Source organism: Odontomachus brunneus, unplaced genomic scaffold, assembly GCF_010583005.1.
Source record: "Odontomachus brunneus isolate Ranch 3 - 2012 unplaced genomic scaffold, Obru_v1 Obru_scaffold_061, whole genome shotgun sequence".
Lineage (NCBI taxonomy): Eukaryota > Metazoa > Arthropoda > Insecta > Hymenoptera > Formicidae > Odontomachus > Odontomachus brunneus.
This window is the reverse complement of record NW_022639511.1, coordinates 361,596-376,290: the sequence shown is the minus strand read 5'-3', so window position 1 is coordinate 376,290 and position 14,695 is coordinate 361,596. Positions and strand designations below refer to the sequence as shown.

Below are 14,695 nucleotides of genomic sequence, written 5' to 3'. Positions count from 1 at the left end.
ATATATATATATATATATATATATATATATATATATATATATATATATATATATATATATATATTTTCTTTTTTCATATAAATTTTTTCAATTTTACTATGATATCATGATAGTGCAAGAATAAAGTATCAATAAGAACTATCTTGCTAAAAAACATAGCAAATTTTTAATAGCACGTTTCAGTTCCTAAAATATACATAGCACATGTGAGACGAAAGGATAGAAACAATTACTGCAGCAGTCGGTCTATTCTTCGGTTACAAAATTCTATAGCAATTTTTACTATAAAATTCTCTCCTTGTATTATAGTACTTTCCGTGTCAAGCAAGAAATTTTGTACGTTAATGCATGATTCCAAGGAACACGTATAATTTCGTAGTTATCGAAGTACAAGTTATTTTGTGTCTAAAGTAACTGTTCATTTCGTCGTTTTCTCGTTTCTTTTCGAGTAACTAGCCAGATTACCTATAATGGTGTGCCCGTCCGTGATAAGTGTTGTGCGGATAGCCGCTGCTCGAGCTAAACTCGTAATCAGCGCCAAGGTAAGAGTTGCGATTCGACCCGGTGTCCGCTTGAAACCACCATCTAGGCTGTTCCTCGTCGCATTCGCCCAGTCGAGGATACAGCCGTGGGTGAATCGGGGATATGTTCGACATTCTCACGTCGTAACCGGTGGCTACGCCGGCCAGCATTGCCGCGATGTTGTACAGTACCAGCTCTATTATGCTTAGCTTTGGTTTTTTCGTCTCGCCGTTGTACAGAGTGGGCATCGGAACGGCCATCGGCATAATGTACGGCCCGGTTAGTCCGGGCTTCAACGGATAATCCGACGTTATCCAGTCAGCCGAGAGGTCGGGCGGTAATGCTGTATAATCTATAAAAGATATTCACGTTTTTGGGCGACATTAGGCATAGCGCTCGCGTGACCTGCTTGCGCAGATAGCGGAATTGTCAACGCAGATTAATAGCGATCTCATCTGCGAAAATGACATTATTAATGTTCTTTTCCGTCGTTTTTGCTTAGATTCTTGTGAGTGCGAGACGCGCAGAAACGTGTTTCTTCTTTCTTACCTTGTTCGTGTTCGAATTATTAATTTTTGCAAATGTATTCGTACGTTCAGAGCTTTATATAACTGTAAGTGAGTACGGCAATAGTTAGTCCGTGGTTCGCGCGTTTGATAAATTATTATTTATATTAATTAATTATATGTGTATTGTCCATGCATGTAAAGCGATTGCTCGTATCGGAAGATATTAATTATTATCTTTGCGCGTTAACTACTTTTATCTTTATTACCTGGTGCTAAGAGCAAACACCATAAAAAAATGCACCCACACAAGTATAACATATAAGGCGTATTTTAAAAATCGGCCAAGTCGTCGACATCTATGACGATTTTAAACCCAGACATGTGCTTTCAATAAGAGTTCCAATACAAATAGTTGAATACAAATAGTTGAATGATATTTCTTGTTTAGACTCAACCAATTTTTATAGATAAAAGCAAAGTTCAACGTACTAAAGAAACATAGTGTACTAATCTACTAATCCTTAAGAAAATGTATAAGACAGCTTGTCTTATATATTATAGACTATGAACTGTGGAACTACGATCTATAGAACAGATAGTTTAGAAGTGAAAGACATTCCTTTCTCGTGAAAAATATGAAATACTCCAAACTTTGAGGACACTACGTCGAATGAATTGGACGATAAACGATTACACATATAAATTATTTTATACATATTTTATCTATAGAGATCTTTACACTCTAAGAATGTTGCCTCTCAACTTGTCAATTTGCAACAAAACAATTAACAACGAATTGGTATCACATAAAGCCAGATTAATTGCAGGGAAAGCATTTAATCAGACATACTCGCACGATTCCTATTCTTCGCAAAAATAGAATGTAATAGAATTGCACGCAGGTAATATTTGCTCCTTAGTGAGCCTAGGATCTTAGGAAAAGAGAGGAGCCAAACCCAATTGGAGTTAACAGTTAGGATCCTACTGGAAGCATGCAAGGATCATCTTTTTACGCTCGGCCATCGGCACGCAATAACTTTTCTTTTCCTTTTAATTAATAGAAAACACAAAATGATAAGAGCGATCATTGCAATACAAATCATTGAACCGTGATTCGTTATGTCATATTGTAGAAGCTTTCGTACACGCAATTGTCTAAAGTTTCGTGTGTCGTACTGATAAAAAAACGCTTTAGATTCACGCAATCTTGTTCGTTATATCACCAAAGACCGAGCGTAAAAATTCAGCAAAACGAAAAAACAAAATTCAATGTGTCCAACTGAAAAGGTTTTATTGAAAAAATTTCTATTACTAAAATACAAATGTGCGTGTGGTTCCGTGTGTTGAATGTGATGTGTGCAAAAATCTCTGCTCTCGAGAAATGGTTGGAAGTTTTGGCGTAACAACAGTACAGAAACAAATTCGCTGAGAAATGTATTAACAATTAATAAATTTGCAATCGATCTAAATGCACATAAGGCAACAAAATAAAAGAGGGCTACGTTAACAAATATATATTTCTCTCTTTCTTTTCTTCCTTTTTCTCTTTTTCTAAATATAAATGTTTATATATAGACTATATATGATTATAATTTTGATTTTATTGTTGTAAAAATTATGACTATGTAGACATACACAACCTGATAACGCTCCAATGTAAAGACATGTATTGTTTTAGTTGAACTTTGCGGCAATGGCCGAAGCGTGTGACTCTATCTCACGTAGTAGTGGACTGTTAGATCTGCTTGTTAGAAATGTGTTATGTTTTCCAGATAATATCAGAAAAGAACCAACACCAGAAAGACTGCGTGTATGTGTATATATACACACACAAACATACATATACATATATATACATACACATACACACACACACACACACACACACACACACACACATATATATATATATATATATACATATACATATACATACACACACACACACACACATATATATATGTGTACATATATATATATATATTTTTTTTTTTTCTTACATTCTCATTAGATTTTTAGCTTACTCGCACTACGAGTATCACATCGGCTTAAATTAAGATAAATTAATTCGTAAATTAATGCAAAACTGGATATAAAAACAAGTCCACGCCCTCTGCATAAACATTTAAGAATAATGCATAATATATCTAATATATACTTTTGACAATTTCATCCTCTGAGACAACTTTAAGGCCCGCATGTGCACTAGCTTGCTCCTCTGTCGTAGAATAAACTTAAATTCCTATCTGGTCCCTCACCAAATTTTTTTTTAAGACAAATCTGAACAAAATGAGCACGAAATCCGTACACAGATCGTCTAAAAAGTGTATCTAGTTATCGTCCTCAAACAACTGGTAGGTAATGAGAAAAACACTATCAATCAGTGTATACATGCATTATATTACTATGTGATCAACCACTAAGCATAAACTATGCGAGAGTTCATTGAAAAAAAAAAGAAAAAATATTTAGTTATGAAAGTAAAAAGACATTGCCTACTTGAGATCTTCGCTTTAGCTTTATAATACGCAAATATATAAATCATTGTTTGGTGGAATTAAACGGGAATAAAACAGATTGATGGAAGTGAGGAAGAGGAGGATGAAGAAGAGGAAGAGGAGAAGGAAAATGCGGATGGTGAAGTGGACATCATTGAAATACATAATAACCGTTGCGGCAATGTGAAAACTTACGAGTGTGGTAGATGCTTTCCTCAGAGAGGCCTGCGATAGAATAGAAACACATGGTCATCAAACGAAATCATCCAAAAATACTATGTAAGGAAAAAAGTGCAGCGGAAAAGATGACATGCTATCGAAATGCGTTTCGAGCTGCAGGCTCTACTTGTGCTCCCATCAAGATCTAAAGTGTCCACGATCGACTGCACTTTCTTAAAATGATTGATACCACGTGCGTTGCACCTCGAGGTAACGTTAGTATTCTAGAATTTTGCGTAACGTGGCTCAAGAACTGTTCGTAGTTGTCAATACGTGTTTCGTGTTGAAACATTGAGAAATAAATTCATTTCACCGGCCGCGATTCATTACGACAATAATCATTGACCGCGGACGCGCGCGGTATCTATCGACCGCGAAAGAAATCACGACAGGTCGGGGACATGCTGTGTACAACAACGTCGCAGGAGTACATCCGTTCTCGCCGCGCGGCTACTTTTCTCTCGGGAATTGTTCAGCAGCGAAATGCTTAGACACTTGTCTTAGTCGATATCCTCGAGACTCGGACGACGAAGACTGGTGTCCGGAGAGGACGCGGGCAAACTTCTCTTTGGACTATAATTGGTACGCGGATTCTGGTGAGCAGCCTCGTGGAAACGACCGGACATATGTACAACGTTATCACCGTCGCAGCTGCGCAAGTATTCGTTACTCCTGGACTTGTGATGCAAGAAGGAATTCATCTCGATGCCGTGATCGAAACGATACGCGCCCTGCTTCGTGGACACGTCCGGCGTCGTCGTCGTCTCGACGTTGATCGGCGACCTCTTGTGCCTGGGTACCTCGTGGTATGGTCCCAGCGAGCTCTTTGACCTGGAGCTGTCGTTCGAGTGCTCCGAGTCGAAGTTGCACAACTCGGACTCGAGACTCTCGAAGTCGATGCCTTCGCGGGAGTTGGCCGCGAGGAACCTGGGCATCGTAGTGTTCGCCTGATCGGAGTCACGACGGTTCAACTGTGGTATGGATATTACATTCTCGAGGACGCTGTACTCCACTTTAACCGTGGCGGTTTTGTCATCGAGCGCGTCCCGGCTGCCCCAGGTCTTCATTTTGTTGAACACCCTTAGCGGGCTCTTGGAAATGCGTGACTTATGCTGGGAGGAGGAGGAAGAAGTTTTGCCGATGGAATTCTCGGGACTTGATTCGAGACCGTCGGTGTCGTTAATTTTGATGGTAACGGAGTTCTTTCTCTCGGTGCTATATGGCGAATTGAGGGAGCTTTTTCTCGAGCCGGAAGGCGACCGGAAGAAATCGGCCAAGGACGCCAAACGCGATTCCGAACTGTCTCTGCGCTTCGACTCCTTCGACTTACTTCTATCACGTTTCTTACTCTTGACCCGCTTCGCGGTGCCCACCAAAGTGCACGCTACGTTCTGCACGAAATTCGTGGAATGCGAGTGCTCCCACTCAAGCGGCCTCTGGCATTTGGAGGACGTGGCCTTCGAAGCGCCACCACCCACACGCCCGACTCTCGGGTAATCGTCGTTAATTATCGAGGGCTCTTCCGAAAAATGGGTCTTAAGATTGTTCGGGGTTTTATGCAGAACTATGGACTCGTATATGTCGTTGTCCAGAATGACAAAGTCCTCGCCTATGTTGTAGGGCGCATAGCGCGTGCCCTGCACGATGCTGTCGAGGTTTTGCGGCATATCGTTATAGTTACTACAACCTGGCTGATTATCTATCAGATTATTGGCCGAGGAGTACAATTTTCTGGAGGTAGGGTTACCTATTTCCTGCAGAAGCGGGGAGCGATGCGCGTTCGCCAACAGGGCTGTACGCAGCGGTGTCTTTTCGAGATCTGGCGCGGAACGGGACCAACGTTTGCCGCCAGGGGAGGCGGGATTTGGCGGCTGGGTGATAATAGCCCCGCGTTCACGTTGATGAAGCGTCGACGGCCCCCAAGTCTTACCCTTAACTCCGTCCGCCGGTACTAAACGGGGAAAAAAAAAGAAACAAAGTGCTACTCACTACGAATACTAACTAACTACTATAAACTCCTCTCTCCCTCGCTTTCATTCGGCGGAGGCAACTCGGCTTCTTACGGATATACTTTTCGGAAAGCGACTGTGTGTTCAAACAATATAATTGTGCATACTAATCTCAGCGACTGGTATACTCTGTATCACTATGATAATACATTAGCTCAAAGTAATTGTGGCTTTTGCAAAACAAGAAAGTAAAATGGAAAAGTATCCAATATATATAAAAACAATGTTTGTGCACACCATGCCGAAAAAGTATTGACATGTATAAAAAGTACAAGGTGTCTACCACAAACAAACAGTGTAACACTCAAATTGTCTGATTACAATTCAATACGTTCGATCGCTGATAAAGTCACTCATATCGCACAATAAATTGTCAATAATCACGGTACTACTGAAAGCGTTCAGGATAAAGTTACTCACATGCAATTGCTCTGAGTCTTGGAATGCTGGGTGAGCCTGGTGGGCTGTTAGGTCTCGACGGGTTCCTCACTTTGCCCCGATCCAAGGCCGTATGTTGAACAGTGATTGTATGACGAAAATCTAGATGATACAGAAAAATCTCTAATTATAATCAAAAATATATTATTTTCACCAAAATACACACACACACACACACACACACACATATATATATATTTTTTTTTTTTTTTTTTTTAAGAAAAACTTATATAATTACTATGTACAAACAAAAACTCTAAAAGATCGGTCTTGCATCATAGCATATAATAAAATATGAGGAGAAAATGGTGTTTTTACCCGATGGTGCACTGATATTGCTCCCAGGCTCCTTTTTGTTTAATTTTAACCGCGACTTTTTAAATTTGCCACGTCTCTTGTTTGGTGTAGGCGTGTTTTGCTGTTGAATGATCATTACGGTGAGTTCCCTTTCCAAGAGATCTATCTCACGGGCGGCTAATTCCTGCTCCCGCTGCCTCAAATTTTCTTCATGCTGTCTCTGTTGTACCTGTGCCTTCGTCAGTTCTTCTTCTCTACAGCGCAGCTCCTTGCAAATGAAGTTAAGAAGATACGTCAGACAGCTAATTCACTTAAAGCACCGCAATTATACATATACTAAGTCACTAGATTTTCTATTATATCTGTCTTAGAGACAGTAATTACCTCAATCAAAAGAAAAATATAAATTAAATAATTATTTTTTTAACAATGATATATTAACTAACTTTTTTGTTTTATCTTACCTCCTCTAAAGAACGGCATGCCTTTGCAAAGCGTTTAAAACAACGATTATAAAAATTATTTACTTTATAATACATACTTGTAACATATAATACATATAAGGTTTCAACGTGATATTTTAAAATATTCTTATAAAATTGTACGAAAGAGCTTAGTATTGTTTAAATGATTTCAAATATAATGATGTATAAATAATTTGAACATAATATAAGATAATGCGTGTTACCTTTTCCTTCATGCGCAGTCCGTGTAGAACTTGCTCAATCTCCAGTCTCCAATCTTCTTGCATCGTGTGAAAAGATTCATGTGGCGTTGCCGCGAATGCATCTCGTACTTCCTCCAACGCTACTAAAATCTCTGCAAATCCAGGCCGAGCATGACTGTCCGACGCCCAACATTCTAAATAATAAATGCTTTCAGTGATATATCCACTAGACTCAGGAAAATGTATGATTAAAAATACAATTTGAGAAGAGAATCTCCTCTTTGTGTTCGCACATTACTAATCTCTTACCTTCCATGAGATACCTCCAAGGTTGAGGACAAGTGGATGGTATAGGTAGAGTCAGCTTATTAACGGCGACACCGTACGCTATAGCCAGAGTATCGATACCTTTGTAGGGTATCTCTCCCGTCAAGAGTTCCCACAGCAATACGCCGTAGCTGTGAGTAAAAATTTCACAAGTACTTTAACTAAAAGATCAATATAGCTTAATAAATTACGAAACACTCTTTCGTGAAATGAAGATATCAAACTCTACGTCAAAGACTGACCTCCATACATCACTGGCTTTGCTGAAAGTGCTCTTTTTGATCACTTCCGGCGCCATCCAGGCATATGTGCCAGCCGCCGACATGCGGGTTGTCTTGTAGACTTCTCTCGCCAATCCGAAGTCCGTGATCTTTAGAGTTTTGTATTGCAGATCGTCGTTTTCAATCGGTTCACTCAGCAACACTATCGACATAGAGATATATTTAAAGTAAAAGAGGAAAAGAGGATTTTTGTTAATGTAATGATTAATATATCTTACCATTGGAACTTTTTAGATCTCTATGAATAAGACTTATAGGAGCTTTGTTATGAAGGTAATCCATGCCTCTTGCGATTTGTATCGCCCAATCGACTAATACGTCAGGTCTAATCTTCCTGCCACTAAGGACTCTATTAAGACTACCGCCGCGAGCGTACTCCATCACAAGACACATATTAGGCATCTTTATACACACTCCTTCTAATTGCACAATATTCTCATGTTTCAATAACCAGAATAATTTCGCTTCCTGCCGAACATTTTCTAACGTTACACTGGGCTCTTCGTCTGGGTCTTGGCGCGCAGCCTTCACAGCTACTTCGCGGCCCTTCCAAAAACCCCTGGAAAATCAAATAAATCTTATTAAAGATCACTCTTAAATGTGTGCATCGGAATATATGTGTGTTTATCTTGAAATCATTCTCGGATTTTAGAATCGATATATCAGAATCTTTTTCTATGGAATGTTTTCGCTGAAATAAATGTTACACTGATAGCTCTTTGTATACATCTATGAACTAATTTATTTGCCTACCTGTACACTTTCCCAAAACCTCCGACCCCTATAACTTCCTCCAATTGCAACTCCTCGAAATTGATTTCAACAGGTTGGACTTTATCGATCACCGACGAAACTCGATCGATACTCTCTGCCTCCGCGACAAAGTTTGCCGGAAAGATTCCCACTTTCCCGTGAACCTTTCCAGTCCACCATCCTTCGTCGCCTGAGATTTTCGAGTCTTTCGACAAAACCTATTGTAGAAAACAACTGTGTCACTTGCCGGGCTGTTGTGTTATAATAAAAAAAAAACACGTAATATTGTTGCAACCGAATCGGTCATTTTTAATTCTTTGAAGCACTTCACTTCAAACAATTCCATTTCATTATCAACTAGTAATTTTCTCTATAAAATTATTTTAAATAAAGAAATCATCAAGACACGTTATTGTTGAAGATAAAGCTACCTCAACAGTTTCCCCTCTCTGAAGAGATAACTCATCTTCACCCTGAGCGACATAGTCAAAGAGGGCCGTGAAAATAGTGGTGCTGTTGTCCTGTCGCGACTGAGAAGAGGAATGTGTACCATGGGATGGACTAGTCTGTTGAGAGACAGTTCTTGCAGTTCCACCGCTGTGCGTATCAGAAATGCTGCTGTCAGACATATTGTTGCTAGATGTATGTCCATATATGTATCCGTAGCTGCAAGAAGAAATCACCCCTCAAAAAAATTACCCACATAGCTAAATCTGCAGAAGCAGATTTCACGCAATGTCTATTGTAAATATGTTGTCAGCAATTTGGTAGTAGAAATATAACAGGATCTGCTAGCAGAGTATGATTGACAACAGAAACTGAGCAGGATCTATCATTCTGTAATTATTTAAATGTACTTAAATGAAATATACTGCAAACTCTGCTCGGTTTCTGCCATCAATCTGTTGTCAAATCATCAGGCTCTGTCGACAGAATACAAGTTTAGTGCGTACACAGATGACTATGGATCTGCCATTCTGGTCAAATCTGCTGCCACTCTGCTGGTATACTGCTAACACTTTGCTTATTGGTATCTAAATATTTATTGATATTTAAATATACTGCAGATTCTGCTCGCTATCAAGTTATGTCAGCAGTCCTGTTGACAAAACACGAGTTTAATACAGACACAGATGATTATGGATTTGCCACGATTTCTACTGTCAATTTGCCAATATACTGCTAACATTTTGCTTTTTAGATACCAAGGAGTCGCGAGATTACAGATCTCGTGGCTCATCATCTGTGGCAGACAACTGTGTTAGCACTCTTGAATTACTCCAAGAATAATTAACTATGGTTGATCAGTTTGTTTAGACTTTAAGGTGAATGTCCCAATGACTGAACTAATAAACACAATTAGTTTTATATTTTCATTAATAAATAATAGAATTACTAACAAAATTGACATTTTTATAAAACTTTGAAGATTTGTCAGCAGTGAAAAAATTGAAAATAAAATAATCAATTATGATTGAACTGAACAATGGATCATGTCTTAATTACTGAATGATACAGTAATCAAATGTTCATTAAATAACATTACAAATTAGCACAAAGAGAAATCTTTTAACAAAATTTCAGAGGTTCTTTACTCGAAATATCAAGTACAAATATACTATTAATATTTTTCTCATTGGAATAATGTTTAATTACTGAGATATTCACCTGACAGCAAGGGTTGTGAAGTAGAGCTTTTTTTACCTAGTGTTGTGACTATTAGTTCTGCTGTTATGCTGATACCGCGGCGATGAATTGGTCGTATTTGGACTGTGAGGATGTGAGGAGCCATTCTCTGGATAGAGTAGGAAATGCTCGCTCCGATGACGAGCATCCGGTTGTCCGTGGTCCATCAAGGTAGACAAGCCTCTCGCCGATAACCCGGCCGGCGGCATATGGCTCGACACTCTCCTTACTCCTCTCTTCTGCGTAAATCACTCTTCCCTTCTGCTCTTTACTTCGCCACCGATACCACGTCGGTACCTCGTGTACGACGCGCGACGTCAAACTCTAGGCCGTTATTCACCGCTTCGTTTCTTATCGCGGATAAATCGTGGACACATATCAGGACCGCGAAGCGTCGTCGTTTTGACATATCCTGCGGCAGCGTGACGGACGCTTCCGCGACGACGGAGAACGAGCCGTTCTCGCGTTTACATCGGGTGCATTCCCCCTCCCTCTCCCCCGCTCAGCGTTAGTAAGTACTACTACGAAAGTGTGAAATCGGGCCGCGTCAGCGTGACCGCCGTGTTTCCCATCGGGTAACGACACTCGAGGAGTACGATCGGGGTCTCCTGCGCAACGGGAAAGAGGAAGCAAGAGAGGACGCGATCGCCGTATGTCGCTTTCGCTCTCGTTCTCTCTCTCTCTCTCTTTCTTTCTCTCTCTTCTCACCACCCCGTGCGCGAAAACAATTTCACGAGAACCGGCATTCTGATGCGCGTGTCCACGAGCGGCACGCACGGACCTCGGTCGCGAGGACGACCGTCGACGGACCGCGGTTGCGAGAGAATTCGCCGAGGATTCCGCGATATGCTAGAAAATACCAGTCTCGGCGGTCTCGCGTCAGGGTGTGTATACCTTTACAAGCCCACTCTGTCTCTCTCTCTCTTTCTCTCTCTTTCTGTTGACGAGGCCTGTTTTTCTGTCGCCGCCGGGTCGTTCCTACGACCAACCGACTTGGCTCACGCGGGCTTCAAACTGGCGCGCTCGCCGCCCCGAGGACACGACGCTCCGCGTCAGTCCGCACGTCGCGCGACGATGCCACATTTAACAATAGAAAACGGAACAGCACTCATAGCAATAACCTCGCGAACGCCATGTTTCGTACGACGGCCCCGTGACATGAAGCCACGACTCTCATGTAGACGCGCGTCCCATCGTACTCTCGCGTCCCCTCCGCCGACACCATCTGTTACCGGCTGCCGTGTATCACCACGTGAACGAGCGAGCCATGCGTCTGCTTGGCATTTGAATTGTAATTCTTGTGCATTTGAATTGTAATTTAAACGGAAACACTCGCGACTTTGAAGCACTTATTGGAAACTTTACGTGCGCAAGATCAGATATTGGTTTTTATATTACGATTTGTGTAAATCTATTTAATGTCATTTTGACTTTTGTATTCTACTTGGATTTCCATCTCGATACATATACCTTCTATAAACTTTCAGATATACTCTTTATTAACTAACTTGTCTTTGCCAACTGTGATTAAATATTAGATATTTATATGGAATATTTTTATAACGTAAGATATCTAAATTATACAGTGAATTCTAATTATTTTCTAGATCAGGTTCACTTCTACATATCACAGAGATACGTCTACTTTTTGGTATGTGTCGTCCTCCAAAGTATGACTCTTCACATTTCAGGATCTCATGGTTGTACTTGTACCTCGCAACACCGCTAAAAATCCGATCATATATGAGTAATAATGTGTATTAATATTATTTAATCAACCCCTTAAGAGGATGCTGGAGTCAACGACGAACTCGAACAATGTCGATAATGTAGAGACGATCGTCACTAACATAATCACATTATCCTTTTCGTATTTCTTGTACATATAGAACTTACATGAATGTATGTTGCTTTGTTTTACCATACTCAACGGAAAACCTAACCATATATGTGTAGAAATATTTCTGCAAACTTTTTCGATATTCTTAAGCTTCCAAATGCGGATGCAAAGGTAAACAATGTTCTTCAAAATTTTTTTGCTTGGAGCATCCACAATTTCGGTATGCACAAGCTGCAGAATTTTGGATTAGGCAAATATTACGCTGACAGCTTGAGATTTTACATTAAAAATTTTTTGTTTGTTTTCAACACATATCGAGCAATGCTTCTATTTATTTTTGCACGTACTTTCATTGCGTAAAAGCATTTGTAATTCTGTGTAACCAATACGACGTAAACTTTGCAGAAAAATGTCAGTGTTCTGTCGGTAAAGTTTTTAGCTTCAGCATCCTCTTAAGTGTGTATGTAGTATATGTATACAGAAAAGGCACGTGCCACCAGTGTGTGATGTACATATATGTACATCTTAAAAAACACTAATTTATCCTTTTATGATTTATATGAAACTTAGTATCTTACAGTTTTTGAAGTTTTTGAATCCGAATATAATATTAAAATCTCAAAATCCAATATGGCAGATCAAAAGTTAGAAAAATAATTGGATTTTTATAAAAATGATTGTACTAAAGTTTTCAAAGTCGCTGAATACAAATGTGATATCTAAATCTAAAAATTCAAAATGGCAAGTCCAATATGGCAGATTAAAAATTGGAAAAATAATTAGATTTTTATATTTTGACCTGCTACTTTGAATTTTAAAATTTTGATATCATATTCGGATTCAGCGATTTTGAAAACCTTAATACTAAAATCTTAGTGGAAATATAAGAAACTTTTTTTCACACACTGGTGGCATGGAAATCTCATTTTCACCACACAGTCAAGGAGTTAATAATGAGAAAACTGGGAGAAAGAAAATATGTCAAACCTCATGATGTATAGCGATCTCCTTGGAAGTAGAAAACACTCAGAGCACTCCTTCTCATGTTCCACCAAGTTCAGTCTCATCACGCTGTCACTCAGTAGACTTAATCCTGCAATAATTTCTCCACAAAACTGTAAATATTTTAACTATATGGAGAATCATTGTAGAACTGTTTTAAATAGATACGATGATATTTCATTACCCTGACACTATCGACATGTGGCTTTATCCATCCTTCAGCAGCTAAATCCAGTATATGCACTAGTGAAAGTTGTACCATATCTGATGGAAATGCTGTTTTACGAACCCTATTGAGAATCTCTGAATTATCTTTGCTCCATTTCCTCCATTCTGTTTCTCTGTAACCATGTATTGCCTGTACAAAAAGATAAAAGTGCTAACATATATGAAACAAGCTAAATAGGTATCTATGTACATTTAGTGTTAATTAACATTTTACTAACATTGTCCCAATGTGAAAATTCATAACGCAGTTTCATCATATAAGGATCAATCTCGCGTATCAAAATCTCTTCTTCCTGTTCGCTAATGAAGTTTGGTAAGATTTTCATTGTGCTGTGTAACTTCACTTTCCAGTCCTTCGTCACGCTCGTATTTAATTCTTTCGAGTCTGAATCAGAATTGGTAACATATTTCGAGGTAGTACGACAAAATGTTCTATTTACGATGTGATATACCAAACGTGAGATCATTGCAATTTTCTGAATTCAAAAATTTATCAATATAAAATTTGTCGAAAAACTTATGTTAACGAATATGTAACATATACAGACGATACAAACCAAGTATAAATTTAGAAAAACTTGAATCTTTTATATTTGCGAGTTTATATATTAGTTATCAAATTCTAATATATATAATATTTATATCACAGAAATCTGACAGTAAATATAGGTTATCTCTAATTAATATAACAGATTTTCTCTCTCTCTCTCTCTCTCTCTCTCTCTCTCTCTCTCTCTCTCTCTCTCTCCGAACGGTGTACAGGCACAGATGTCTATACTAAACTAGATTGTTAACAAGGGTTTCGAACGTGTGTCGCGTAAGGTTTCCGATTGCATGCGAGCAAATGGCAGCGGTCCTGTGTGTGTGTGACGGGAGCGTCCCGATTGACCACGGTACGATTGGACACAACCAACCGATGAAAAGAATTATCTAGTGAATATTACTAGGTCGAACCAATCATTACAATCTGTGTCCAATCGTATCGTGGTCAATCGGGTCCCACCCTGTGTGACTGGGTGTGACGTGCACTTGGGTTGCGTTCTTTTATTTGCAACAAATGTAGCTGAATGCATCTCGTGGCATCAGACAAAATCCATAAAAAACAAGAGGACAATGTTGGCCATCTTAGAGTGCGTTCAGATTCCTCATCCGGGTGCACTCTATTACTAGAAACACTATAGTATATGTGACATATACTATAGCACTTCTAGTAATAGAATACACCCGGGTGGGGAATCTGAACGCAGCCTTAAATGTTTCTAGGTTCCATAAATTCATTTCTGAAAGTTAATATCACTGTTGCACATTATGGCTCCTGCACACAGGACACGGTAATGCTTTCCGCGCGGCGGAAGTTCGCGCGACAGCCAATCAATATGTTGCTTTCCCTAATAACCTTCTAGCTCTTACGGAAAAACT

General features: G+C 39.4%; 2 protein-coding genes across 5 annotated transcripts in view; both read right to left on the bottom strand.

Annotated features, from left to right (window-relative positions):
• LOC116846149 (mitogen-activated protein kinase kinase kinase 11-like) overlaps window positions 1-11,377 on the bottom strand; it is an 18,850-nt gene extending 7,473 nt beyond the window's left edge. For both annotated transcript variants that reach the window (XR_004378407.1, XM_032819630.1), the window contains exons 1-11: window positions 10,225-11,377; window positions 8,952-9,186; window positions 8,521-8,738; window positions 7,986-8,326; window positions 7,729-7,909; window positions 7,469-7,617; window positions 7,181-7,353; window positions 6,514-6,760; window positions 6,178-6,297; window positions 5,496-5,699; window positions 466-874 (exon numbers count right to left, since the gene is read on the bottom strand). Coding sequence is in view for 1 of the 2 variants with exons in the window: in XM_032819630.1 (XP_032675521.1) it covers window positions 466-874; window positions 5,496-5,699; window positions 6,178-6,297; window positions 6,514-6,760; window positions 7,181-7,353; window positions 7,469-7,617; window positions 7,729-7,909; window positions 7,986-8,326; window positions 8,521-8,738; window positions 8,952-9,186; window positions 10,225-10,415 (2,468 nt within the window). In the remaining variant the exon portion in view is untranslated. The remainder of the gene's footprint in view (window positions 1-465; window positions 875-5,495; window positions 5,700-6,177; window positions 6,298-6,513; window positions 6,761-7,180; window positions 7,354-7,468; window positions 7,618-7,728; window positions 7,910-7,985; window positions 8,327-8,520; window positions 8,739-8,951; window positions 9,187-10,224) is intronic.
• Window positions 11,378-11,682: 305 nt separating this feature from the next.
• On the bottom strand, window positions 11,683-14,124 carry LOC116846150 (alpha-ketoglutarate-dependent dioxygenase alkB homolog 7, mitochondrial). 3 transcript variants are annotated; one of them, XM_032819631.1, is made up of 5 exons: window positions 13,834-14,124; window positions 13,495-13,752; window positions 13,233-13,406; window positions 13,034-13,176; window positions 11,683-11,931 (listed from the first exon to the last, which is right to left on the bottom strand). In XM_032819631.1, exons 2-5 carry the CDS (start codon window positions 13,741-13,743, stop codon window positions 11,799-11,801), a joined length of 699 nt encoding a protein of 232 aa, XP_032675522.1. In that variant the 5' UTR covers window positions 13,744-13,752; window positions 13,834-14,124; the 3' UTR covers window positions 11,683-11,798. The 3 variants fall into 3 exon arrangements, with proteins under 3 accessions (XP_032675522.1, XP_032675525.1, XP_032675523.1); XM_032819634.1 differs by having other exon boundaries at window positions 13,495-13,661; XM_032819632.1 differs by having other exon boundaries at window positions 13,034-13,161; window positions 13,834-14,121.
• Between the last annotated feature and the right edge of the window lie 571 nt (window positions 14,125-14,695).